The sequence below is a fragment of the Megalobrama amblycephala genome, linkage group LG21, assembly GCF_018812025.1.
Source record: "Megalobrama amblycephala isolate DHTTF-2021 linkage group LG21, ASM1881202v1, whole genome shotgun sequence".
Classification (NCBI taxonomy): domain Eukaryota; kingdom Metazoa; phylum Chordata; class Actinopteri; order Cypriniformes; family Xenocyprididae; genus Megalobrama; species Megalobrama amblycephala.
The window spans coordinates 30089008-30116813 of NC_063064.1; the positions used below are offsets into that span (position 1 = coordinate 30089008).

General features: G+C 33.5%; 1 protein-coding gene across 1 annotated transcript in view; it reads right to left on the reverse strand.

The window, feature by feature from the left end:
• Window positions 1-27806, reverse strand: part of megf6b (multiple EGF-like-domains 6b) — a 93136-nt gene that overhangs the window by 50384 nt on the left and 14946 nt on the right. Inside the window, exon 5 of the mRNA XM_048172497.1 lies at window positions 1084-1206. Within this exon, the coding sequence (XP_048028454.1) occupies window positions 1084-1206 (123 nt within the window). The remainder of the gene's footprint in view (window positions 1-1083; window positions 1207-27806) is intronic.

The following is a 27806-nucleotide window of genomic DNA, read 5'->3' on the forward strand; positions in this document are numbered from 1 at the left end:
CAACCATCATCCATTCATCATTTATCCATCCATCCAACCATAATCCAACCATCCATCCATTCATCCATCCATTCATTAATCCATCATCCAACCATCATCCATCCATCATTTATCCATCCATCCAACCATCATCCATCCATTCATTCATCCATCCATCCAACCATCATCCATCCATTCATTCATCCATCATCCAACCTTCATCCATCCATCATTTATCCATCCATCCAGCCATCATCCATCCATTCATTCATCCATCATCCAACCATCATCCATCCATCATTTATCCATCCATCCAACCATCATCCAACCATCCATTCATCCAACCATCAAACCATGATCCATCCATCCATTCATCCATCATCCATCCAACCATCATCCATCCATCCATCCATCCAACTATCATCCATCCATCCATCATCCATCCACCCATTTAACCAACCATCATCCATCCATCAATCCATCCAACCATCATCCATCCATTCATTCATTCATTCATTCATTCATCCATCCAACCATCATCCATCCATTCATTCATCCATCATCCAACCACAATCCATTCATCATTTATCCATCCATCCAACCATAATCCAACCATCCATTCATCCATCTATTCATTAATCCATCATCCAACCATCATCCATCCATCCATCATTTATCCATCCATCCATCCATCCATCCATCCAACCAACCAACCATCCTCCATCCATCCATCCATCCATCCATCCAGCACATCTGTCTTCTGCACAAACATTTGCTAAATAGGCTTATTATTATGCATCTTTTATAATAATAGTGAATGTCCTGCAATTTGGTAAAATCAGAGTTCTAGATTTCTGCTTGAGATTCCAAATTGGAATTCAGACTCCAAGTAACAATTTATTCCACTTTTCCAAACAGGAAATTGTAAATTCTAAATTTCATAGCTGAATGGAACAAACAGGAAATAAAGTTTGATTCCATTCTGATGTTCTAGAGCAGGAATGACAAGAACAGCTTTAGATAAAGCAGCTTTGCTGACAGAGTCTATCTGTTGAAAAAGCATGAACTGCACAGAGAATCCGAGAAAGAACAAACGGGACTCACCCTGGCAGGTCTTGCCGTCCTCCTTGAGTTCCTGACCTGCGGGACACTTGCAGTAGAAACTGCCAATAGTGTTACAGCACAGAGCTTCACACCCTCCATTGGTCTCTTCACACTCGTTCACGTCTGACAGTGAGAGAGAACAAACACATTACAGTCTGAAATACAGACAGATCGTTTACAGATTTGGACAATCGTCTCCATGTGCTTCCAGATGTTTACGATTTGAAGACATATGAACATATTCATACAGATCAGTTATGAAACTTTTTATATAGAGAGATCAGATGCATAAAAGACTCAACTGCATAGGTCATCTGAGGTCTCAACAAGCGCTTATTAGTGGAAATTCATTGCCAAGCTAAAACATAATATCTTGTTTCCATGCACAGTCTTTCCATCTCAAAAACAACCTAACATAGTCGGAATAAAAAGAGATTTTGCCCATGACAGTCTGCTGCCAATGAGTAAATCAGGAGTGTAATTAAAGACACATTTAGCTGTTTTTCACTTTAACTAAATTTGACAATAATGTTTTTTTTGATTATTTAGCTACTGAAAACTGGACCGCCGGTTGAGTTTTCACTGGAAAGCGTTCATGAGAAACCCGTCACTTGGAGAGTTTTAGTTTCCATATCTTTCAACTTTATGAGCATATTGATGCTTGTAATGTCAGAAGGTTTGATGCATTTTGGGTATGAGAAAATACAAGTACTAACAAGTATTAAAGACAAAGATTCTCCTTCAAAATACGGTCAAAAAAAAGTAGTAAGAGCAGTTAGTGATTTCTCTCCATGTTCAACAAAACCACTTCATTTTTCCAGTGGACACAAATCATCTCAATGGGATGGTGAGAGATGTTTCAGCATTTAATTGGCACAATCACTGACCTCAAACCACTTTAAGTTCATCAAAAAAGGGGAAAAAATTTAAATAGCTGGAAAATTGTGTCCTTCAACAGGCCAGGCAGCCTCACAGCGAGAAGTTTCACCATTCATTGAGGTTTCGACGCACATCCCGCTCTCACATTCAAACACATGGAGATGTTTATGCGAAAATCGGTTTGTCGGTTTCCCAAAACATTATTTCAATAAAATTCTCACCACAACAAATTGGCCCCTAAAGAGCCGAGCGATGTGTGCAAGAGGAGGGAATTAAACATAATGAATCAGTGAATGGAATTCCTGCCGGACGTGATCACACCATTACACATGTAGACAACTTTGGAGGTTCATAAATCTTCGAGAAAGATGCAAGAAGCAAAATCTGCTCAATATGTAATAGTTTGACATGCAAAGATAGAAATACAATGCTTAGAATTCAAAATAGAAGTTAATGCATTATGGAAATAAAGACTAGGTTCAAACCACACCTCTAATATGAGAATATCAGTTCATGTTAATGATTGCATTAACTATTGGCTAATGTTTACAACCAATATTGGAAAGTGTTAATGATGTTAAAGTCAATCCTGCAAAGCATAAATGATGTCCAATACTTTCCATTTTATTCAGAATAACATGAGTGACTGATTAGTAATTCATAATGTCAACCTTCACATACAGTCGTCTTCATCCAGACTGTAACATCAACAAGGAAATGGAGACGAACCACATTCCTTCACTGAGAGGTCATAACCCCTTTCATGACCCGAGGCCAACCTGCTGGTCAAGGACATGAAAGAGACACCCTGGAGGAACAGCAGCGCTTTCTTCCATCAGGGGATCCTGCGTTAGGCCACACGTGGGGTTTGAAGGGTGTACCCAGCGGTGTGCAGGGTCAGTGAGGTCAGGGGTCATGTCCACATAATGAAGTCTGGCAAGTATTAGGCGCACTGTGTAACTTACACTGACAATGAACTAATCAATCCCAAAAAACTGAACATTTACTGAAACTAAAGTACAAAAACAGCTCATTTAGAAACCATCATAGTGTTTATCTCAGTATATTCACTTCATAATCATATGATTGACAACTTTTATACATCAAAATCTCATCCATGGTTAACATTATTGCTACTAAAAGCACGCTTTAGTATTTTTTCCATTCATTTTTTGAATAGAGATTTTTAAAAAGTCTTCGTTAAGTGTGTACCAAACCAAGCAGTTATGAGATAAATCACAACGCTACAAACTTTGATTAGAAGCAAAAAAAGGAAAGAACAAGACTGTGAGCTTATCGACTTTAATGAGGGAAAGAACTACAATCCAATGAAGCATTGCGAACAACATAATTGAATTAAAAATGATAGAGAAATATAAAACTACTCATTCACAAACGTTGAGTATATATAAAAACAATATATTTGAAGTTTATTCCAAAATATGCATATATATACAAACATTTAAGTATTTCGAGAGTGTAGGGAGATCGACTCGATTGCGTCATTTGCAATGCTTGCTAAAAAGCTCTTTAGGCACTTGTCACTTGTTTCGACTCTCTGATTGGTGTAATTTTCTGTACAGCTTCATGGGTAATGTAGTTTTTCACCAGAAATTCTGCTGTTAAACTCGATTATTTTAAAAATAAGCAAAAACTACTGATTAACAACCTTGTAGCTGTCTTTAAAGGTTTACAGGTTATCGTTCAAAATCAATTTCCCTATGGAGAAAATTAATGGAGTTTTTACTTCCGGAAGCCATCTGTTGCACTCTATTCCACATGTAAAGAGGTTAGCCAATCACAACAGACATCATTTACATATTAAATATACTTGCTAGGCTAATTCTTAGGCTCAGAGAGGGTGAAAATGCTCATGAAAAACTAAACCATGACAAGAAATGTTGACATTTTTAGTTACATTATTAATAAAGTGAATTTACAAACCCGATTCCAAAAAAGTTGGGACACTGTACAAATTGTGAATAAAAAAGGAATGCAATAATTTACAAATCTCATAAACTTATATTTTATTCACAATAGAATATAGATAACATATCAAATGTTGAAAGTGAGACATTTTGAAATGTCATGCCTAATATTGGCTCATTTTGGATTTCATGAGAGCTACACATTTCAAAAAAGTTGGGACAGGTAGCAATAAGAGGCCGGAAAAGTTAAATGTACATATAAGGAACAGCTGGAGGACCAATTTGCAACTTATTAGGTCAATTGGCAACATGATTGGGTATAAAAAGAGCCTCTCAGAGTGGCAGTGTCTCTCAGAAATCAAGATGGGCAGAGGATCACCAATTCCCCCAATGCTGCGGCGAAAAATAGTGCAGCAATATCAGAAAGGAGTTTCTCAGAGAAAAATTGCAAAGAGTTTGAAGTTATCATCATCTACAGTGCATAATATCCTCCAAAGATTCAGAGAATCTGGAACAATCTCTGTGCGTAAGGGTCAAGGCCGGAAAACCATACTGGATGCCCATGATCTTCGGGCCCTTAGACGGCACTGCATCACATACAGGAATGCTACTGTAATGGAAATCACAACATGGGCTCAGGAACACTTCCAGAAAATATTGTCGGTGAACACAATCCACTGTGCCATTCGCCGTTGCCGGCTAAAACTCTATAGATCAAAAAAGAAGCCATATCTAAACATGATCCAGAAGCGCAGTCGTTTTCTCTGGGCCAAGGCTCATTTAAAATGGACTGTGGCAAAGTGGAAAACTGTTCTGTGGTCAGACGAATCAAAATTTGAAGTTCTTTTTGGAAAACTGGGACGCCATGTCATCCGGACTAAAGAGGACAAGGACATCCCAAGTTGTTATCAGCGCTCAGTTCAGAAGCCTGCATCTCTGATGGTATGGGGTTGCATGAGTGCGTGTGGCATGGGCAGCTTACACATCTGGAAAGGCACCATCAATGCTGAAAGGTATATCCAAGTTCTAGAACAACATATGCTCCCATCCAGACGTTGTCTCTTTCAGGGAAGACCTTGCATTTTCCAACATGACAATGCCAGACCACATACTGCATCAATTACAACATCACGGCTGCGTAGAAGAAGGATCCGGGTACAGAAATGGCCAGCCTGCAGTCCAGATCTTTCACCCATAGAAAACATTTGGTGCATCATAAACAGGAAGATGCGACAAAGAAGACCTAAGACAGTTGAGCAACTAGAAGCCTGTATTAGACAAGAATGGGACAACATTCCTATTCCGAAACTTGAGCAACTTGTCTCCTCAGTCCCCAGACGTTTGCAGACTGTTATAAAAAGAAGAGGGGATGCCACACAGTGGTAAACATGGCCTTGTCCCAACTTTTTTGAGATGTGTTGATGCCACGAAATTTAAAATCAACTTATTTTTATTCTGAATAAAATATTGAAATTTGAAACTTCCACATCATTTCATTCTGTTTTTATTCACAATTTGTACAGTGTCCCAACTTTTTTGGAATCAGGTTTGTATTTTTCATTTATAATTATTTTTTAATTGCATTTTAACTGTAACTTGTGAATTCTCACATTCTGCATTTTCATTGCATTACATTTAAATGTATTTCCTGTCATTTATACTTTTCTCTGTTGTATTTTAAATCCTTTATCAATTTTTTCCTTTCCTTTGCCCATTCTTTTTTCAATAATTCTTTTAGTAACTAAACTAAATATGTCTAATTATTTCTATCATTTTTATTATGTAAAATTACCAAGGTATACCTGAAATGTGCTTAATAAACTTGCCTTATAAGCTTATTAAACAACACAAGAGTAATGTGTTTTTTTCCTGACCTCTAACCTCTGATTTGTCAAGCGGGTCGTCTGGTGCAGATTAACGTACAGATAAACATGCTCATTCTGTTTAAATCCAATAACTGAACCATTGTTATTGTGAGAGACACGATTTTATCTTAGAAATTAAATTCCATCCTTCCATTCTTCTAGAGCATAACTTTCCGATGCAGTTTGTGTTGAGACAATGTGATGTTTAAATTTTGTTCTCGGTTTTGCACAATGCTATATATGTTTACAGAAAACTGTCTGGAATTTGTTGTCAATGATGTTGGCGGGTTCAGACACGGTTTCTTACAACACACAAAAAGAACACAGAGCTCTGACATCGCAAACACAAAAGAGCCAACTGATGTTTAAATGGATTTTCATCAAATTCTAACTCGAAAAACACACATCAGTAATCTGTATGTTCATGTTTCATAGCTACAGACTGTTGAGAAGTGTGTTTCTAAGCAAAAAACATTACATTGAAGCCAAGCTGAAAGTGATCCACAAAAGAAAGGAAAGTCATACATACAACATTTGCAACCTCTGCAGGAATAGAATTCCTACGGAATGTTTCTGGTTCTGTAAGTTATAAATCTATTATCCCCGAACACACACAGATGTGCAGATATGCACAAATAACACACACATAAAACATGATATATGTGTTACAGCCCCTAACATCCACTGCTTGAGAAAATCTGCTCAACTTCTGGTCGGTGCCTTTGCCATATGTTCAGATCTATGTGAATCTAATGCACACAAACCACCTGTCAGAACTGCCAAATCTATGCCAAAAGCATATAATTTCTTCTCTATTCGTGTTTTCAAACATGCATAAACTTATAAACTGAAGATCAAACTACATCCAAATAAAAACTACGAAACAGGAAAAACACATTTATTTTTGACGTTCCATCAGACCACCAGCAATCGTTCAGAGCCTTTTATGTGTCAAACCGAGAGATTTGTGTGTTTGCATTCCAGACGTGCATTGGTGTGACTTCCTCTCAAAGTGTGTTTCTGTGTAGACGGGGGTCCGTACCGTAGCTTGGCACAGCTGTTGGATCCAGCTGTTGGTCCAGATAGCATCACCAGGGTCACCAACAACACAAAGATACAGCCGTCCAGCATATAAATACACTCATCAGGGAAGACAAAGGCATGAAGCTTCTGGCTATAAATCAACTCTGGAAAGGCATGACTGTCTTCCATTGTTTAATGCATTTATAGTAGTGCTGTCAAATCGATTAATCGTGATTAATTATATAAACATAAAGGTTTGTGTTTACATATGCGTGTGTGTGTGTGTGTGTGTGTGTGTGTGTGTGTGTATATATACACTGCTCAAAAAAATTAAAGGAGCACTTGTTAATCAGAGAATAGCATCAAGTCAGGCAGTTCCTGGAGGATGAAGGAATTGATACCATTGAATGGCCCCCACACTCGTCTGACATAAATCCAATAGAACATCTCTGGGACATTATGTTTCGGTCTTTTCAACGCCGCCAGGTTGCACCTCAGACTGTCAAGGAGCTCAGTGATGCACTGGTCCAGATCTGGGAGGAAATACCATCCGTCGTCTCATTAGGAGCATGTCCCGACGTTGTCTGGCATGCATACAAACCATTGAGGTCTGATGTGTTTTCAAAGTGTTCCTTTAATTTTTTTGTATTATATTTATATATATTTTATAAAACATTATGTAAACACAAAATTTTGTTATATGTGATTCATCATGATTAATTGATTTGACAGCACTAATTTATAGATATAGTCAGAATTGTGAGTTATAAAGTCAGAATTGTGAGTTATAAAGTCGCAATTGTGAGAAATAAAGTCAGAATTGTGAGTTATAAAGTCAGAATTGTGAGTTATAAAGTCGCAATTGTGAGAAATAAAGTCAGAATTGCGAGTTATAAAGTCAGAATTGCGAATTATAAAGTCAGAATTGCGAATTATAAAGTCAGAAATGTGATATAAAGTCAGAATTGTGAGTATAAAGTCAGAATTGTGAGTTATAAAGTCGCAATTGTGAGAAATAAAGTCAGAATTGTGAGTTATAAAGTCAGAATTGCGAATTATAAAGTCAGAATTGCGAATTATAAAGTCAGAAATGTGATATAAAGTCAGAATTGTGAGTATAAAGTCAGAATTGTGAGTTATAAAGTCAGAATTATGAGTTATAAAGTCAGAATTGTGAGTATAAAGCCAGAATTGTGTGATATATAGTTGCAATTGTGAGTTATAAAGTCAGATTTGTGAGATATAAAGTCGCAATTGTGAGAAATAAAGTCAGAATTGTGAGAAATAAAGTCAGAATTTTGAGTTATAAAGTCAGAATTGTGAGTTATAGTCAGAATTGTGAGTTATAGTCAGAATTATGAGTTATAAAGTCAGAATTGTGATATAAAGTCAGAATTGTGAGTATAAAGTCAGAATTGTGAGTTATAGTCAGAATTATGAGTTATAAAGTCAGATTTGTGAGTTATAAAGTCAGAATTGTGAGTTATAAAGTCAGAATTGCGAGATATAAAGTCAGAATTGTGAGTTATAGTCAGAATTGTGAGTTATAAAGTCAGAATTGTGAGATATAAAGTCGCAATTGTGAGAAATAAAGTCAGAATTGTGAGAAATAAAGTCAGAATTTTGAGTTATAAAGTCAGAATTGCGAATTATAAAGTCAGAATTGTGATATAAAGTCAGAATTTTGAGTTATAAAGTCAGAATTGTGAATTATAAAGTCAGAATTGTGATATAAAGTCAGAATTGTGAGTTATAAAGTCAGAATTGTGAGTTATAGTCAGAATTATGAGTTATAGTCAGAATTATGAGTTATAGTCAGAATTATGAGTTATAAAGTCAGATTTGTGAGTTATAAAGTCAGAATTGTGAGTTATAAAGTCAGAATTGTGAGTTATAAAGTCGGAATTGTGAGTATAAAGCCAGAATTGTGTGATATATAGTTGCAATTGTGAGTTATAAAGTCAGATTTGTGAGATAAAAAGCCGCAATTAAACATTTTTTAACTTTTTATTCAGTGACAGAAACAAGATTCCTGCCCAAGGCATATGAAAAATAAAGGGGAGCGGCCTGGTTGAGTTAGGGGCAGGGCATTATGGTAAGGGGCGGGACATTTCCCAAACACGCTCAAAGCACTTGACCAATCACAACACACTGATCCAGCCGACCAATCAGAGCACATTGTGCTTTTCAGAAGGAGGGGCTTCATAGAGACATGAAAACCTGTTCTAGTAGAGCCCAAAAACAAATCATTCATGTCTAGAACACAATCAGTGCTGAAAAAATTATGCATTTACGTTTGTTATATTGCTAACCCCAAATATGAGCAACAGCAAGAATGATATTCGCCTTATCAGATGCCATCATAAAGACTAGTGTTCTGTGTCTGTGCAATAACCGTTTCCTGACTCAGCAATAAAGAGCTCTGCAGTCCTGATTTATTTCTTAAACCGACAAACTGATGAACAAACAAAAAGGTAAGAAGAAAAATCGCGTGCCTCTTCCATCATCTTTGACACTGTAGCTACTGTGCACTGGAGAGTGCACACTGCCCCCTGCTGCCTACATAGTGCACTTAAAAGAAGCCTGCAGACAAAGAGAGTCAGAGTACAAGACTTATGAAATACTGCAGCCACACATAATCCATAACAACTGTCACTGTCATAACCAACCTCTCCAAACAAAACTATCTACCACATCTGTTCACTGCATGCATAAGAGGGAGTCTCACTTATCTAATGTTCATTTTAAGATGGATCTCTTTAGACAAAGCAAGTCAAAATTATATAAACACTTCATGTAACTGAAGCGTACAGTCCAACGGCACATTTAAGAACCATGCAAAGGCTTTCTAACATGGGTTACGGGACGGTATACAGCTGTTTTCTTCAACTGTAGAGCAGATTGGGAAAACGAGCCTCTGAATGCATTCAAAACAACAGTCGGAGTTAAGCCCGTGCATGCATTACTTTTGATTCAGCTCCTTCTGATAACAACAACAAAACATATTCATGACATTCAGATATCAAAGCATAATTTACCATTTTTAACTAATAACAGATTGGGGCAGGCGGGCTCCAGCGTCGACCGCAGAGAACGAATAAACGAGAGCATCTCTACTCTCTCGACCACATAAAACTCAACTCCTGCTGAGAATCTATATCAGAGACTTTTACAGCTAATCATTTGTGTTTATCCTCAAACATCTGCAGCTGCTCGCTGAGACTTTTAAATAAATGCATGTGGTTGTGTAAATGAATCTATAGTTGATAGTGTCATTTGATTTGTGGTACAAGCACACAGAATCTCGCAAACTTGTAAAGCGCTGGCCAAGTATTCGTGTCTGTGTACTTGTATAAAATATATTTCTGGTTTTAATGTGACCACATCTGTAGGCAGACTCACACATCACACACACACACATGCATGACCAACATCTGACAGGCAGCCTTGTATGTAGAACCAACTATTATCAACTTTATGATGCTTTAATTAAAAGCTTTTTTTTTAGCAGTTCTGCTTTAGCAGGCTGTGGGGTGAAATGAGGTGTTACTATAGAAAGAAAATAATAAAATGAATGAATAATAGAAAAATCAATCAATTGATAAATGATAAATAAACATATAAATAAAATGATAAATAAATAGAAAAATAAATAAATTAAATTAATTATAAATAAATAAATAAATAGAAACATTAAAAAATAAATAATAATAAATGATATAAATAATAAATGAATAGACAATGAAAATAAATAAATAAAGAATAAATAAATAGAAAAATACATAAAAAGTAAATATGAATAAATGAATAAATAAATAAAAGAATAAATATAAAAAATAAAAAATAAATAAATAGCAGATAAATACAAAAATAAATAAATATAAACATAAATAAAGTTAATAAAATAATAAATAAATAAATAGAAAAATACATAAAAAGTAAATAAGAATAAATGAATAAAATAATAAATAAATAAAAGAATGAATAAATAGAAAAAATAAAATAAATAAATAAATACAAAAATAAATAAATAGAAAAATTAAGAGTTAATTAAATAATAAATAAATTAATAGAAAAATACATAAAAAGTAAATATGAATAAAAGAATGAATAAATAAATAAAGAAAGAAAGAATAAATAAATAAATAACAAATAAAATACAAAAATAAATAAATATAAAATAAATAAAGTTAATAAAAAATCATAAATAAATAGAAAAATACATAAAAGTAAATAAGAATCAATTAATAAAAATAATAAATAAACAGAAAATCATATAAATAAATCAAATTAGTAAAAAAAGAATATATAATAAAATAATAAAAAAATAAAAAGCAAATAAATAAATAGAAAAATATATATTTTAATAAAACAAGAATAAATAAATTCAGCAATGAGATTAAATGGAGAGCAAAAAAAAACTTTTGCTTACATCTTATGCTTCTCAGATGTTTCTCCTGAGAAAAAGACCCAGTAATCTCACATGTGTGTCCTCTAAAGTTTCAGAAGAAATCTCAATAATTTCTCTAAACTGTGCTTAGATTTGCCAAGATACCAGTGCCTGCAAACAGATCTTGAAATGAACTCAAACATTTCTCATCAAACTTCTTCCAAGAGCACATCTGAGCTGCTCTCCACATTCATTTTATAACTCTAAACTCTTACTGTATGTCAGCAATTATCTCATTTGTGTCTATTTTTGTTTCTCCAAAGGAATTTTAAAAGAAACATCTCAGACAAAGATTCCAGTACAATATTTAATTCCAATATTAAATATTTACCATCATGCCCTTGGCAAAGGAAACTTGGCAGAGCGCGTTGCCTATCCATACAAAGAATGGCGGATTACACAAATACTATCTCTGAGCAATTATTCTATAAACTCAGACAATCACAAAACCTTTCCAGAGAATTTCTTGCAATGAGTTCAACTAGACAAAAACCATTCAAATTCCTCACATATCTGTCTTTGAGAACAGCTGTGTTTTGTTTTTACACAATTCTTCTTCCCAAGGTGTGTGTTGACAAGACACGTTCAGCTGCGAGTCTTTCTGAACAGAGGACAGACAGAATTCGACAGTAAAAGTCCTTTTCAGATTATTTTCGGACACATTTGAGTCTGTAAGGAGCTCTGAAATGCTTTCAACATGATGTTTCAGGGATCTAAACACACTTATAGTTGCTCAACTGTGTCCGAAAGACTGAAAATAATCTGAAAATGACTTTTTAAGAAGACCAAACAACCTTGTTTTTTGGTTAAGGAATCTCTCAGAATTTGTGTCAGTTCTGTTAATGATGCTTTGACATTTTTCAAACTTAATTAGACGACCTCCCGGCCCCCTGTCAACCCGGCGGATCTGGCTTTGTGCATTGATGCGTGTGTGTTTGTGTGAAATGTGTGGTCAAATCAGCACTGTATATACACACACTTGTGCGAGAGAGCGAATTAGAGAGAATTTCCCGTCAGCCTCGTCTCAGTTGGATGCCCACCGCATTCGTGAGAGACTTAACAGCTGAGCAGATCTGCTCCGAGGATGGTTTGAAAAGACTAAGCTCAACCAGACGCCACACATCCCTGCACTTCTTTCTCTGGGTCTCTAACGGTGTCCGGGTTGATGTCTTTCCCAAGCAGCTCAGAAGCACGTTGACATCCAGACAAAAGATTTGTTTTCGTTTGCTCTCATTCCCGTCTGGTTTACAAAGCTCCTGGTGTTAACAAGAGACAAAATATGTTTCCCAAACCCCGCAGGGCTGATCTTTAACCTGCGCTCTGAATCTGAGGGCTACCTGTTTGGGCCTGACGGACTTGGGAATGTTGTGTTGGAGCCTGCAGGGATCTGAGGACTCCGCAAGGAATGTCCAAATTACTGCCTAATTTCTGCATGAGCTCCTCGTGTGCACGTGGATTATGTGAGTTAACTGAGACTAGGGAATGTTCACTTTGCTAGAAAATTCCTAAATTAATTTAATTTACATTTGCATTAAATATGCATTTTTAATTTAATAATTAAAATAATAATAAATTACAAATATTCATTACAAATAAATGTATAAACAGATAATACATTATAGATAATATAAATCATAATAAATAATCATTTTAAATACACACAATAATTAGTGAATTAATATGGTAATATTATATATATTACACTTAACGGTGAAAGATGTGTGGTAAAGTGTAAGTAACTTAACATTTTTATGTTTTATGACTAACAGAAATATCTAAATTATTCAACTCTTCCATGAATTTTCACAGTTTGAATGGAAAATATGCTGTAATTTATATGATTCGTGTAATTCATAACTGAATGTGACCAGACAAGAAACGTTTAGCATTTTTGACATTCTAGACATATGAATAAAGAGTGAATGTGTGCACATTTTAAAATAAAATATTATTTGCAAATAGTTTAAATTGATTACTTCACAATTATACCTAGAACTTATTGTTATAATTTCTTTATTCCCTTAAATCCCTTTCAATCCTACGGAAGAGGATTAGGGCCAAGCAATAATAAAAAAATAAAACCATCTCGAGATTAAATTTGTTAAATTTCGAGAAAAAACTCGTTAAATTTCGAGAAAAAAGTCGAGATAAAATGTTGAGAATAAACTCGTTAAATTACGAGAAAAAAACGTGTTAAATTTCGAGAAAAAAGTCTAGATAAAATGTTGAGAATAAAGGCATTAAATTATGAGAAAAAAGTCATTAAATTACGAGAACAAATTCGTTAAATTATGAGAAAATGACGTTAAATTTTGAGAAAAAATTGAGATAAAACGTTGAGAATAAAGTCATTAAATTACGAGAAAAAGTCGTTAAATTACGCGAAAAAAGTTGTTAAATTACGAGAACAAATTCGTTAAATTATGAGAAAAATGACGTTAAATTATGAGAAAAATTACGTTAAATTTTGAGAAAAAAATGAGATAAAATGTTGAGAATAAAGTCATTAAATTATGAGAACAAATTCGTTAAATTACGAGAACAAATTCATTAAATTATGAGAAAAATTACGTTAAATTTTGAGAAAAATTTTTGATAAAATGTTGAGAATAAAGTCATTTAATTATGAGAAAAAAGTCGTTAAATTACGAGAAAAAAGTCATTAAATTACGAGAACAAATTTGTTAAATTACGAGAAAAATGACGTTAAATTATGAGAAAAATGATGTTGAATTTTGAGAAAAAATTGAGATAAAATGTTGAAAATAAAGTCATTAAATTATGAGAAAAAAGTAGTTAAATTATGAGAAAAAAGTCATTAAATTACAAGAACAAATTCGTTAAATTATGAGAAAAATTACGTTAAATTTTGAGAAAAAATTTAGATAAAATGTTGAGAATAAAGTCATTAAATTACGAGAAAAAAGTCGTTAAATTACGAGAAAAAAAGTCGTTAAATTACTAGAACAAATTCATTAAATTATGAGAAAAATTACGTTAAATTTTGAGAAAAAAATTGAGATAAAATGTTGTGAATAAAGTCATTAAATTATGAGAAAAAAGTCGTTAAATTACGAGAACAATTTCTTTAAATTATGAATTCGTTTTATTTTTTCTTGAAATTTAACGAGTTTTTTCTCGAAATTTAACAACTTTAATCTTGAGATGGTTTTATTTTTTTATTATTGCTTGGCCCTAATCCTCTTCCGTACAATACTCAAATTATTTAATTCCTTTAAATAAAAAGACCAGCCCCCCACCATAATTCAAAATTAATAATTATAAACACAAATTTTTTTATAATATATATATACTGTATATATATATATATATATATATATATATATATATATATATATATCTGGTGTCTGGTCTGCCTCAGCGATCTAACAGGGCTCGTCAATGTCAAAATGACTGAGGTGGCCAATCAAATCAAAGTAGGCGGAGTTTACTGTTCACAGAAGCAAAGCGTAAATTCCAGTGTTTTGCAATACAAATGTTAAAAGACAGACAGTAACATCCAGTGATTCAAACTATGAGACTTTTTTCTCAAATATATCATTTTGAATTGAAAATATGCATTTACGTGATTCATGTAATTCCAGAGTGTGACGAGACACTTTTATGTTTTCAATATAACCATATTTTTTCCATGAAAAACTGTACTCAATAGCTTTGACTTCACTCGGGAGGGTAAAGCAGGTGCAGATCAAGGTCACTGCATGAGTAAGAAGTGCTGCTGACTCACTTTGATCACATGTCAACCTGTCAGAGCTGCCTCAGGGTACTGCAGTCATCACGACACACTGCTCAAACAGACATAAAACATTAAACATCATGTCTCACAAAGAACATAAACTGTGATCAGATATTAAACATATTAACTGCATATACTGAAGTTAACATGAAATCTAAATGGACTCTGGATGGAGAATGGAAATGGACACACAAGTTCAAAAAGCCATCGCTATTTAGGCATTATTTACGTTAAAGTAAAGGAAATGTCCACTTTTCACATTCCAGTCAATTCCTGATGCATAAAACCAAACCAAGAGGTAAAATGGGTTGTGAATGCAAGTTTGTGTTTAAACTTAGAAAAAGAAACCTAAAGCATAATGCATGACAGAATGAAGGCGCTCTCTATCTGTCAGCGCAGTAAAGACAGCTGGAGTCTCACTATGAGATGATGACACCCTAATTGTGTTTCGCAAACATCTGTCAACTTCAAGTCTTCATGCACATGATGTCCGGGACCCAGAGTGGCCATGATGGACCTTTCATCAGGTCAAACGCAGGGCTGGAATTTCAGCTCAATTAGGAAAGATTAAGGAATCAAACTCCAGCAAGAGAAACGCACAAACGCGTGAAGAAAACTCATTCTGACTGCACCAGGAAACTTTAAAGACCCAGGATACATATTCTCTCCTGGCAGCAAAATAAGGAAACAAACAGGAAGAAGCCAGACATGAAACAGGGATTGTGGGTTTATCCAGAGTTTTTATTTACTGTGGCAGCAATGAGAGAGTCGGTTATTTTAAAGGGGTCCTATGATACATGTTCAACTTTCTTTAGTGTGTAATGTTGCTGTTTAAGCATGAAAATGGTCCCTCCAGCGAGAGTTTTTTTCTATATCAGTGTCACTTTTTCTGCACTCCCTGAAACGCCTCCATTGTAGAGTTTTCTTCCAGAAATAAACACGTCACAATATTCCTCATTTAAATAATTCATACGCAGAATAAAGGGGCGGGGCCTGGTTGAGTTAGTTAGTAGTGTGTTGAAACTGGCGGTTATGGTAAGGGATGGGGAATTTCCCAAACATACTTGAAGAGCTTAACCAATCACAACACACTGCTCCGACCAATCAGAGCACATTGTGCTTTTCAGAAGGCGGGGCTTCATAGAGACAGGAACTAAACAGAGTGTTAATGACAGACTGGGAAGAGAGGAGCTGCAACAATGGAGAATATGAGGAAAATAATGTGTTTTTTGAACATTAAAGAATGAAAACCTTTTCTAGTAGAGCCCAAAAACAAAATCAACACCAAAACTGCTGATCTAGGTTTATCACAAAAAAAAAAACACAAATAGAAACGAGAAAAGAGAAAGTGTGATGAAACGAAGGGGGACAAATTAATGAACCAAAAAAACAGACAGAAACAGTTAAAAAAATAAAAATAAAAATAAAAATATATATAATATAACATTTCAGCACAAATTCAGAAAACGTTAGATGAAGCCTTTTCAAGATTTTTTATTCATTACATTATTTTAATGACAATTCATTTACTTATTTATTTTCTCATTTTCCATTATTATTAATTACAATTCTTCTCTTAATACATTATCATTGTAATACAACAATTTAACTGTCAAAAAATACTACATTTAATTATTTTCAATATTATGTTTATTTTTACAATATTTATAAAAACTTTTAAAGATGATTTGCTTTATAGTTATCACAATTCTGGGGGAAAAAAAAAGTTTTTAAATGTCTTAGAAAATTAACAAGGCATATTATAATTTATAATTTATATTTATTTTCCCATGTATACTTTGATTTTGGGGTGAAATAAGATCTGAATTTGACAGGTTTCATGAAATTCACCCTTAAAGTCACCCAAAAATAAAAAACTGAAAAAGTGACATAAGGACGAGTAAATGATAATGATAATTTTCATTTTGATGTAAACTATTAGTATAAAGGCCCGTTTACACCAAGAACTAAAACTATGAAGATAACTATATTAGCGATATTGTTTATTCTAAGCGCATGCTCGTCTGTCACTTTAAATGCTCGAGCTCATTACAGCAGGATGAATTCTGATTGGCTGTCCATGTCTTTCATTATTCATCAGCTGAATAAAACCGTTCTGAAAGTGATTCCAACACTATGGTTTCTCTGTGCCATTATGGTTATAGGTGTGGTGTGGACTCTATTCTTTCATATCGAGAAGGATTTTTAGAACTATATCTTTATTATTATCTTTATAGTTATCGTCCTTGGTGTGAACGGATCTTAAGAATGAGAAAGAAAAGTGGAGGAGGGAGACAGTGACACTTATATGACAGACTGTGAGAAAACTGTGTGTCGGATCAGGATGATCTATTCACGCTCACCCTCTATTGTCCTGCTGTGGAGAATTTTCCGGGTCATGGAACGCCGCACTAACCAGACTTTTTAATAACTGATTAATTCCTTGCAACGCACAATGTGGCAAATGCGACGGGAATATCAATGAGTCATTCTGCTTAAAGGTGGATTTTCCATTGGAATTATGCACTGTGACATCATTACATTACACATGCTGAAAAGGACTCAGGGAAGCGTTCGAATGTTCCCAGATCTCTGGAAAACACGGCTCAAACAGATGACTGGAAAAACTGCAAAAAAGGACAAAATGCGTGACTGCAAGAGGCAGCTGAATGTTTCTGATGAACTGTCGACTTGATGATGACGAACATCAAAACGTAAACCACAAACGAGGATCAATTCAACGCTGGATTTGCACAAAAGATTATCATGACGGCACATGCTAGTGGATGAGTTGAATCAACTCCACAGCAACTACATAAATTTATCCACTAACCATTCAGAAACGTCTAAAAGTTGTAACTTCTTCCTGAGTCTCTCCATCAGTGTCGACTCCGGTTTGAACAATGTAAGGCTGAACACCGTTACTGACCATCCTCATTTTGGCTGCGTGAGATTCTCCAGCTTTGTTGTTGTTGAGCTGTTAAAGCTCCGCCCTCTTCTGGAGCAACAGCTCATTTGCATTTAAAGGGACACACACAAAAACGGTGTGTTTTTGCTCACACCCAAATAGGGGTAATTTTGACAAGCTATAATAAATGATCTGATCTGAAACTTCACAGACACATTCTGGAGACACCAGAGACTTATATTACATCTTGTAAAAGGGGCATTGTAGGTCACTTTTAAAGTTTCAGGCAATGATTTTCAGATTGTTGTTTTTTAATCATCACTGTCGAGTGATATTTCACAGGTCCATCGGCCGAATTACACACCGATCATGATGAAATGGAACATGTGTAATGTTAAACACACATATTACAGCTACGAGAGTGTCGTAAAACATAGACACGTGACCATGGATAAACTGTAGCTCAATTATCGTAAAGCCGTGTGGATGAGTTACTACTACAACTACAGAGTTTCCCATGCAGGCCTGATAACTAGAATCAGATCAATGTGAGTTTTAGCAGTTAAACACAACCAAAACCATTTAAAATGCATTTGAACCATGAAATTGTTTCACACTATATGTGGGCAAGAACATAGAAAATGAAAGCTTAAACATGATGTGTGTAAACTTCTAGTCTTCATTCAGTCTTTGCAAAATCTCTGCGTAAAATGTCCTGCATCTTCACCGTCGTGTTTTACATTCCATGAAACCAGGAGGTGCCTGAGGACATTTTTAGCTGGAGAAAAGCACAAAGGTGTCCTTGAGCTAATGGCCCATTAAACGAACTTAAATAAAGCTCAGCACACAGGATGTGAAATGAGAAATTAGCTGAGCAATTCACTTGATATATAGATGTAATTTATGTCCACTTTAATAGCCTTAAGAAGGGCTGATAAATGAAGCATACAGAGCAGCGGCTGTGAACCGTAAAGTTGAGCAGTAACGAGTTGTTACTGGAGTCGGGTCAGAGGCCAAACTCTGTCATTCCTACGGAATATTAGTAAGCATTACTGGAGAGTAATTAAATAAACGTAGTAAAACTACTGTGCGTGCAGCTTTGCTCTCATTAAATGCCTTCTTAGTCATATGTAACTTTGGGAAGTTCAGTTCATTTTTGTGATTCAGTTTATTTTGGATGGTGCAAAAATGATTTAGTGAGACAACAGGCTTCATTCATGAAACATTAGCAGAATAAATGACTGTGTAAATGAGTTGTAAAGCGATTCTTACATAAATTGTTGCATGCAATTAAATGTCGTAATGTACTTTATTAACAGAGTTTAGCCAGAAATGATCAAATGCTTATTTGATACTTTTTTACTTACATTTCACCTTCTCTTACACCTCAAATATGTGAGAATCATTCACTGATGTCAAATTATTAAACAACTTAAAGGTCTAATTGGCTGTATATAAACAACAAAAATTTTAAAATTGAATAGAAAAATAGAAAAAAATGTAATCAGAGCTCAGTCATTAAAATTAATTAAAATATATATATTTTTTAAGTCCATGAATCAGTGTTATTTTAGTATAATATAGATTTTTATTAAAATGTTATATTCATTTTTTGTGTTATATTTCCCTTTTAATATTTAAAGTTTACAAAAACAATTAGGCCTAGAGCTCACTGTCATTAAAATGAATTTAAATATATTAAAAAATCTATGAATCAGTGTTATTTTAGTATAATATAGATTTTATTAATATTTTATATTCATTTTTTGTTATATTTCCCTTTTAATAATTAAAGTTTAAAAAAAACAATTAGAACTCACTGTCATTAAAATGAATTAAAATATATTTATAAAATCTATGAATCAGTGTTATTTTAGTATAATATAGATTTTTATTAATATTTTATATTCATTTTTTTGTGTTATATTTCCCTTTTAATATTTAAAGATTAAAAAAAAACAATTAGAACTCACTGTCATTAAAATGAATTAAAATATACTTAAAAATATTAATTATATTTTAATTATATATTAATATTTTATATTGGTTTTTATTGTTATATTTTCCTTTTAATTTTTAAAGTTGTAGTCATTTTGTGTGATTTTCCTATTTTTATTCATTTTTAATATATCTATATATAAAATGATTTAAAATCAATTTAATTTTAATTTCAGTTTTACTTTTAGTCATTTTTATTACATCAAGTTAAACTAAATGAAAATGAGAAATGCAGCTGAATAAACTAATTTTAAGGTTTTATTTCAGTTTTATTTATTTTATATATTAAGTATATTATATATTATATATATATTATATTTAGTTTTAATCAACTCTTCCATGAATATGCATTAAATAAATAAAAATGAAAAAGATGCAACAGACAAAAACATGATTCCAGCACCATGAGGAATATGTTAGGTATTTTGCTGTCATAGTATTATTAATAATTATTATTATTATAAATATACATTTATATGTATAATAATATATATATTAGTATAATAATAGAATTCATATTCTATTCTATTCTAAATGAATCATACAATTAGTTTAATACGCATTTGTACATATAAATTAAAGTAATTATAATCATTTCAATGATATTTGAATAATTAGAATAATTAATCATCTAATAATAATATATATTTCATGACACAATACATACTGTCTTTATCATTCATGAACTTTGGCAACACCTGCTTTGGTCATTACCTCAGATAACAGACTTTACGCTGTAAATCAACTCTCTTCTCAAACGGTTTAGCTTCATTTCCACAAACAAGCTGTCGTCACCGTTGCATTCCGAGAAACTACTAACGAATATTTATCATTCCTGCATATTTTCTTCTCCGTACTATGTGCTAAACTCTTGATAAAAGCCTTTCCACTGAGTCCCTGGGGTTTCCTTGTCTAATCCGGTCAATCCAGGCTCCATAAGCAAGTAGCTTGTTTCTTCTTACAACAGCCAAAGTTTGGATTCCATCAGGAAACGCAAGCCTTCTCTGATCAGAACTAAAAACAGACATATCTCTCCATGAACACTGTAGGATTAAAGAAATTAGAAAATTACCAACACAGAAATTCCATAAACTGAGGAAAATGTCATTTATTTTAGTCTAAAAACTGATCTAATTAACTTTTAGCTATTTCTTTTTGAGCCCAAAATGACCTCAGCGTCACAGACTCAACCGTATGACAAAAATAATGCTCTGTATATTTCCTTCAGATTCATCTGCCAATTTCCACCCACAATGCATTCTGAGATTGCCTTATTCAAGAGGGGAACATTTTAAAATTTGGCCTAAAAATGAGGTCTCTAGGAGTCAATGTCAGCTCCAGCTCAGCTCAACTGTGTCCAGCAGAAGCTGACAGCGCTCTGACAGGTCTGTATTAATAGCAGAAGGTCTCAGCTGTCAGGTGTCCGTTTGATGACTTGCATGACCTGCTATAAAACTGACAAGCCGGCAGTAGCTCTAGACGTCCCCCTCCATTAGCATCAACAGACCCTCACGATACGAGTTCAACACCACGACGTTCAGCTAGAAACCTCAGGACAGCGTCTGACCCGCTGACCTCTCCCCAAACACGACCTCCTTCTCTAAAAGATATAAGGACTCAAAAGAAGTGACAACTCAAAGTATTCAACTCATTTTTTATATATAATTTGTATATAAAATTATTATTAGTAATATATTATTAAACACTATTTAATATATATCACTCTTGTCTATTTATATATACTTAATTGTATTATATTTTTACATTTTAATTAATATAATTTTAATAAATAATAATAATCAATAATGTAATCATTTTAATTCTAATAATTTAATTTGCACGGGTATATATTAATTAAAAGAATCATAAAATAATTAGTAGCCTATAATTAATACAAATTTGTTTTATGGTACAACACCTGCTGAAGTATCAGGATATCAAGTAGTAGCAATTTTGGTATTTTGTCGTCATATTATAATTAACAATAATTAATATTATTAATTATTATTAAATTAGTAGTAGTAGTAGTAGTATTAGTAGTAATTTACATTAATATAAATATAATAATTATAATATTTTCTGTTTATTTTCTGTTTATATATATATATATCATAATAATTATAATAATATAATTTATATTCTTTTCGAAATTAATAATTAGTTTAATAGGCATTATTAGTACATATAAATAATTCTAATAATTTAAATTATATTTTAATATTTATATTAATTAATCATCTAATAATTGTATATAATGTGTGACATTTAAATATTTTACTTGCATATATGAATGAAATTAATCATCTAATAATTATTATTATAAATAAAATTATAAATATAAATTATTACTATAGATTGTTCATAATATATTAATAGTACATGTAAATTATAATAATTTAAATGATATTTTAATAATTATTTGAATTATTCATCTAATAATTGTATGTAGTAATGTTAATTATAATTTATGATATTTATGTTTTACTTGTATATGAATGAAATTAATCATTTAATTATTATTATTCTAAATAAAATTACAAATATAAATTATTAGTATAGATTGTTCATAATATATTAATAGTACATGTAAATTATAATTTAAATAATATTTTAATAATTATTTTAATTATTCATCTAATTGTATATAGTAATGTTAATTATAATTTATATTTATATGTGTTACTTGTATATGAATTAAATTGATCATCTAATAATTATTATTATTCTAAATAAAATTATGAACTAAGAATGAACAATACTTCTACAGAATTTATTAATTTTAGTTAATGTTAATCTCAACATTTATTGATACATTAATAAAATAAAAAAAATTTGTTAACATTAGTTAATGCACTGCGAACAAACAGTGAACAAACAATGAACAGCTGGATTTTTATTAACTAACATTAACAAAGATGAATAAATACTGTAACAAATGCATGTTAGTTCATGCATTAACCAACGTGAAGTGTTACCAATTATTAGTATAAATTGTTAATTGTACATATACACACAATATCATACAGTATTATACAGTATCATCCATCAAGGATTCATGTCCAAAAGGTTTGATAATTATGTCCAGTCACAACAGAAGTTCCCCATGAGAAGCATGACTGAGCAGTTTGGCATGTTCTGACCTCCGGCTGAACCAAGACGTGAGCTCACGGCCCAGAAATCATTGTTTTTATCAAAAGCGCCATAATTATTCCACAATGAAAGAGACCTTTCAGCCTGAACCATGAAACGCTGAACTGACAGGAATATAACAAACATGTGACCATGACAGAATTGTGTGCATCGATGTTTATCTGATTTTACTGAAATTTGAGATTGATCTGCACGTGCAAACTTTCACTTCTTTATCCGAGCTGTCTGATGTCATTCTAGCCGTACAGAAACTGCATGTTTTCCATATGCAAAAAAAAAATCTCCAACTACTGCATGTTTTGATTAGTGGCCTGTGCATGTGCCAAGTTCAGTAGCTTTAATAAGAGATGAGCTGTGTTGTATTAGTCTCTTTTTAAAGCTACTGAACTTTAGCTCCACATCAGCTGTTTAACTCAGATTAATAGATCTCTGAGAGCTTGAAGAGTTTCCAAAAGCTGATTTTCCTCAGGTGATGACAGGTGGAACAGAGAATACAGTGATACTCGCCACAGGGGAATCTCAAACAGAGGTAGAGATTCTCCACGTTTGTTTTCGCTGCTGAAATTCATTATGTGCTGAACCCACAACACGTCAAACGTCATCACCTGCTTCATCTGAGGCATCATGGGTCTCTGTCAGGGAATGGAAATAACTGACTTGAACTGACAGAAATCATCTGGCAGCGGTGGATATTAAGTACAAGTTAAACCAGAGAGTGATTTTCCTTTAGCAACTCACAGAGACTTTCATCCACGAGGCAGATGGACTGCAAACAGATATTCTGAACATTTGAACAGATTCACTGATGAAACCGCAGATGTTCCTCAGAGGCTCGTACAGATGTTAGTGTTTTATGGTTGTCCTAAGCATGTTTTATGGTACAACAGATGAAGTATACTGTTTTACAAAAACATATCTTTCATGCATGTTTGTTATTAATTCAACAATATAATAAATAAATATGCATGCATTAAAAGTGAAGAAATATAATAATAATAATAATAATAATGCATGGAATAAATTGTTTAAAAATATTATACAATATATAAGGTTGTATCATTTTAATATACTGTATATGCATATGTGTGTATATAGTAATATAAATAGTAATATATAATATTAATATAATATTACATGATTACACACTGTTTAGAAATAATATACAAAATATTGGGTTCTATAATTTTAATACAAAAACATCTTTCATGCTTTATTTGTATTAATGCAACAATAAAATGCATTTTAAAAAATTAAAAAAATAATACATAAATATGCATGCATTAAAAGTGATGAAATATAATAATAATAATAATAATAATGCATGGAATAAATTGTTTAAAACAATAAACAATAAATATATAAATATCCATGAACGTGAAAAAATAGCATGTTAATGCATGAAAGATAGTTTAAAAATATTATACAACATATAGTGTTGCATAATGTTTATACAATATACATATATTTCATGCATTATTAATACTATATATATATATATATATATATATATATATATATATATATATATATATATATTATATTATATAATATATATTTCCAGTGGTTAAACACTGTCAAGTTATTGACTTTTTTGATTATATTCTTAATCTATAACAATTACTTCAGTTGATTCTTCTAACAATAGCTTCTTTTCAACCAGTCAGTCAGTTCTCTGAACAACTAGTCAACTGCTTGGCCTTAAAGAAGAAAAACAGGCTTTATTTTCTTTAAGTAAAACCTTTTTTATTTACATTTTGTGGTGAAATATGACCAGGACATGTTCTTGACAAGTTTCGTGAGATTCACCCATATTTTCACCCTGATTGTCTCTATTTTTCAGTGCCAGGCTGGCATTATAGAAGATATATGGGGTAAACTAGGCCGCAGTCTCCATTACGCTTTCCTGTAATAGATTGTGGCTGTTAGTGTTTTCGTATGTGTTTGTGTATGCCGACCAAATCAATCAGCATCACTCTTAATGACACACATAAGGAACTGTCCAGAATAAATGACCAATGGTTACCAGCTGTGCACATCTGAGTCTCTGTCTTGAAGAAATGGTTGAGGCAAACAGACTTAAAAAACGAAACAGAAAACAGCAGACGAAAGCCATCAGGTCATGCAAGCTGCAACATCTTAGACACTTACAATGTTGCTGAAAGCTGTGTAATAATTGAATCTCGCCTGTAACACTTTGAGACACAAGCGGCTCTCAGATTACTCAAAACCAGCGTCTGTTATCGCTCCACGGGACAAAGAGGAGACCACAGTAACTGAAAAAGTAGGGCAAGATTTGTGAAGAATTTCCTGTCGTGTGTAGATTATCACCAAAAAACAACATCCTCCATTATTAGCATCCTCTCTCACTGGCTACAAATGCCCGTTACAGATAAAATTCTTGGCTTTCAGTACATTAGAGACTCAAACAGCCCGAGAAAACTCTCTGTTGGGGGGAAACTTGCATTTATTCAAAAGGAAATGCTATCAAAATCATTATAACTACTAATAACGGACTCTTTAAGAATGCTTCATGGCCTTTTCTTATTCACATGAGAGCTATCTAAACAGCTTGTTTTTATTAAAAAGTCAGTTTGCAGAAATTCATCCCGCTTTGTATTGCTAGTAGTAAATGCAAACAAACAATGTTTATCCTTTCTCCGCATTACCTGGACAGAGAAATTATTGTTTACAAACCTGATTCCAAAAAAGTTGGGACACTGTACAAATTGTGAATAAAAACAGAATGCAATGATGTGGAAGTTTCAAATTTCAATATTTTATTCAGAATACAAAATAGATGACATATCAAATGTTTAAACTGAGAAAATGTATCATTTTAAGGGAAAAATAAGTTGATTTTAAATTTCGTGGCATCAACACATCTCAAAAAAGTTGGGACAAGGCCATGTTTACCACTGTGTGGCATCCCCTCTTCTTTTTATAACAGTCTGCAAACGTCTGGGGACTGAGGAGACAAGTTGCTCAAGTTTAGGAATAGGAATGTTGTCCCATTCTTGTCTAATACAGGCTTCTAGTTGCTCAACTGTCTTAGATCTTCTTTGTTGCATCTTCCTCTTTATGATGCGCCAAGTGTTTTCTATGGATGAAAGATCTGGACTGCAGGCTGGCCATTTCAGTACCCGGATCCTTCTTCTACGCAGCCATGATGTTGTAATTGATGCAGTATGTGGTCTGGCATTGCCATGTTGGAAAATGCAAGGTCTTCCCTGAATGAGACGACATCTGGATGGGAGCATATGGTGTTCTAGAACTTGGATATACCTTTCAGCATTGATGGTGCCTTTCCAGATGTGTAAGCTGCCCATGCCACACGCACTCATGCAACCCCATACCATCAGAGATGCAGGCTTCTGAACTGAGCGCTAACAACTTGGGTTGTCCTTGTCCTCTTTAGTCCGGATGACATGGCATCCCAGTTTTCCAAAAAGAACTTCAAATTTTGATTCGTCTGACCACAGAACAGTTTTCCACTTTGCCACAGTCCATTTTAAATGAGCCTCTGGATCATGGTGCGCTTCTGGATCATGTTTAGATATGGCTTCTTTTTTGACCTATAGAGTTTTAGCCGGCAACGACGAATGGCACGGTGGATTGTGTACACCGACAATGTTTTCTGGAAGTATTCCTGAGCCCATGTTGTGATTTCCATTACAGTAGCATTCCTGTATGTGATGCAGTGCCGTCTAAGGGCCTGAAGATCACGGGCATCCAGTATGGTTTTCCGGCCTTGACCCTTACGCACAGAGATTGTTCCAGATTCTCTGAATCTTTGGATGATATTATGCACTGTAGATGATGATAACTTCAAACTCTTTGCAATTTTTCTCTGAGAAACTCCTTTCTGATATTGCTCCACTATTTTTCACCGCAGCATTGGGGGAATTGGTGATCCTCTGCCCATCTTGACTTCTGAGAGACACTGCCACTCTGAGAGGCTCTTTTTATACCCAATCATGTTGCCAATTGACCTAATAAGTTGCAAATTGGTCCTCCAGCTGTTCCTTATATGTACATTTAACTTTTCCGGCATCTTATTGCTACCTGTCCCAACTTTTTTGAAATGTGTAGCTCTCATGAAATCTAAAATGAGCCAATATTTGGCATGACATTTCAAAATGTCTCACTTTCAACATTTGATATGTTATCTATATTCTACTGTGAATAAAATATAAGTTTATCAGATTTGTAAATTATTGCATTCCTTTTTTATTCACAATTTGTACAGTGTCCCAACTTTTTTGGAATCGGGTTTGTATTTGTCAGCAAAAGTCTGTCTGAAAATGCAAAACAAAAATGTTTTGACAGCTCCAGGGCTTTCGTGAAAACTACAGATTGTACTTCCGCATTTTTCTATACCTGCCCACGGACAGTCAAATCGGACAGCGCTGGGTTCTTCACAGGAAACAGAAAATAACTCACTCCTGCTAAACATTTACTCTTTGAATTCTTAATACAAGTGGATGCCATTTTGACAAAGTTTGCTAAGAAGTATTTCCTACTGAAGCAATTGGCCAAGCCAATCCAATAGGAGCAGATTGGGCGTGGCCTTGGACGACAACAAGCCCAGTGCATTATGGGTGTTATAGTTTTCTTACCTTTTCAGCAAAACGGAAGACAGCACATTTTCCTCTGTTTTCTCTAGTCAGGTCGCACTGATTTTAAACATCTTTTCAACTTTCCACCACATAGACAGCCAGGTTTCAGTGAAAGTCCATTTTGCCAGCGGTGATTTACCCCTTTAATA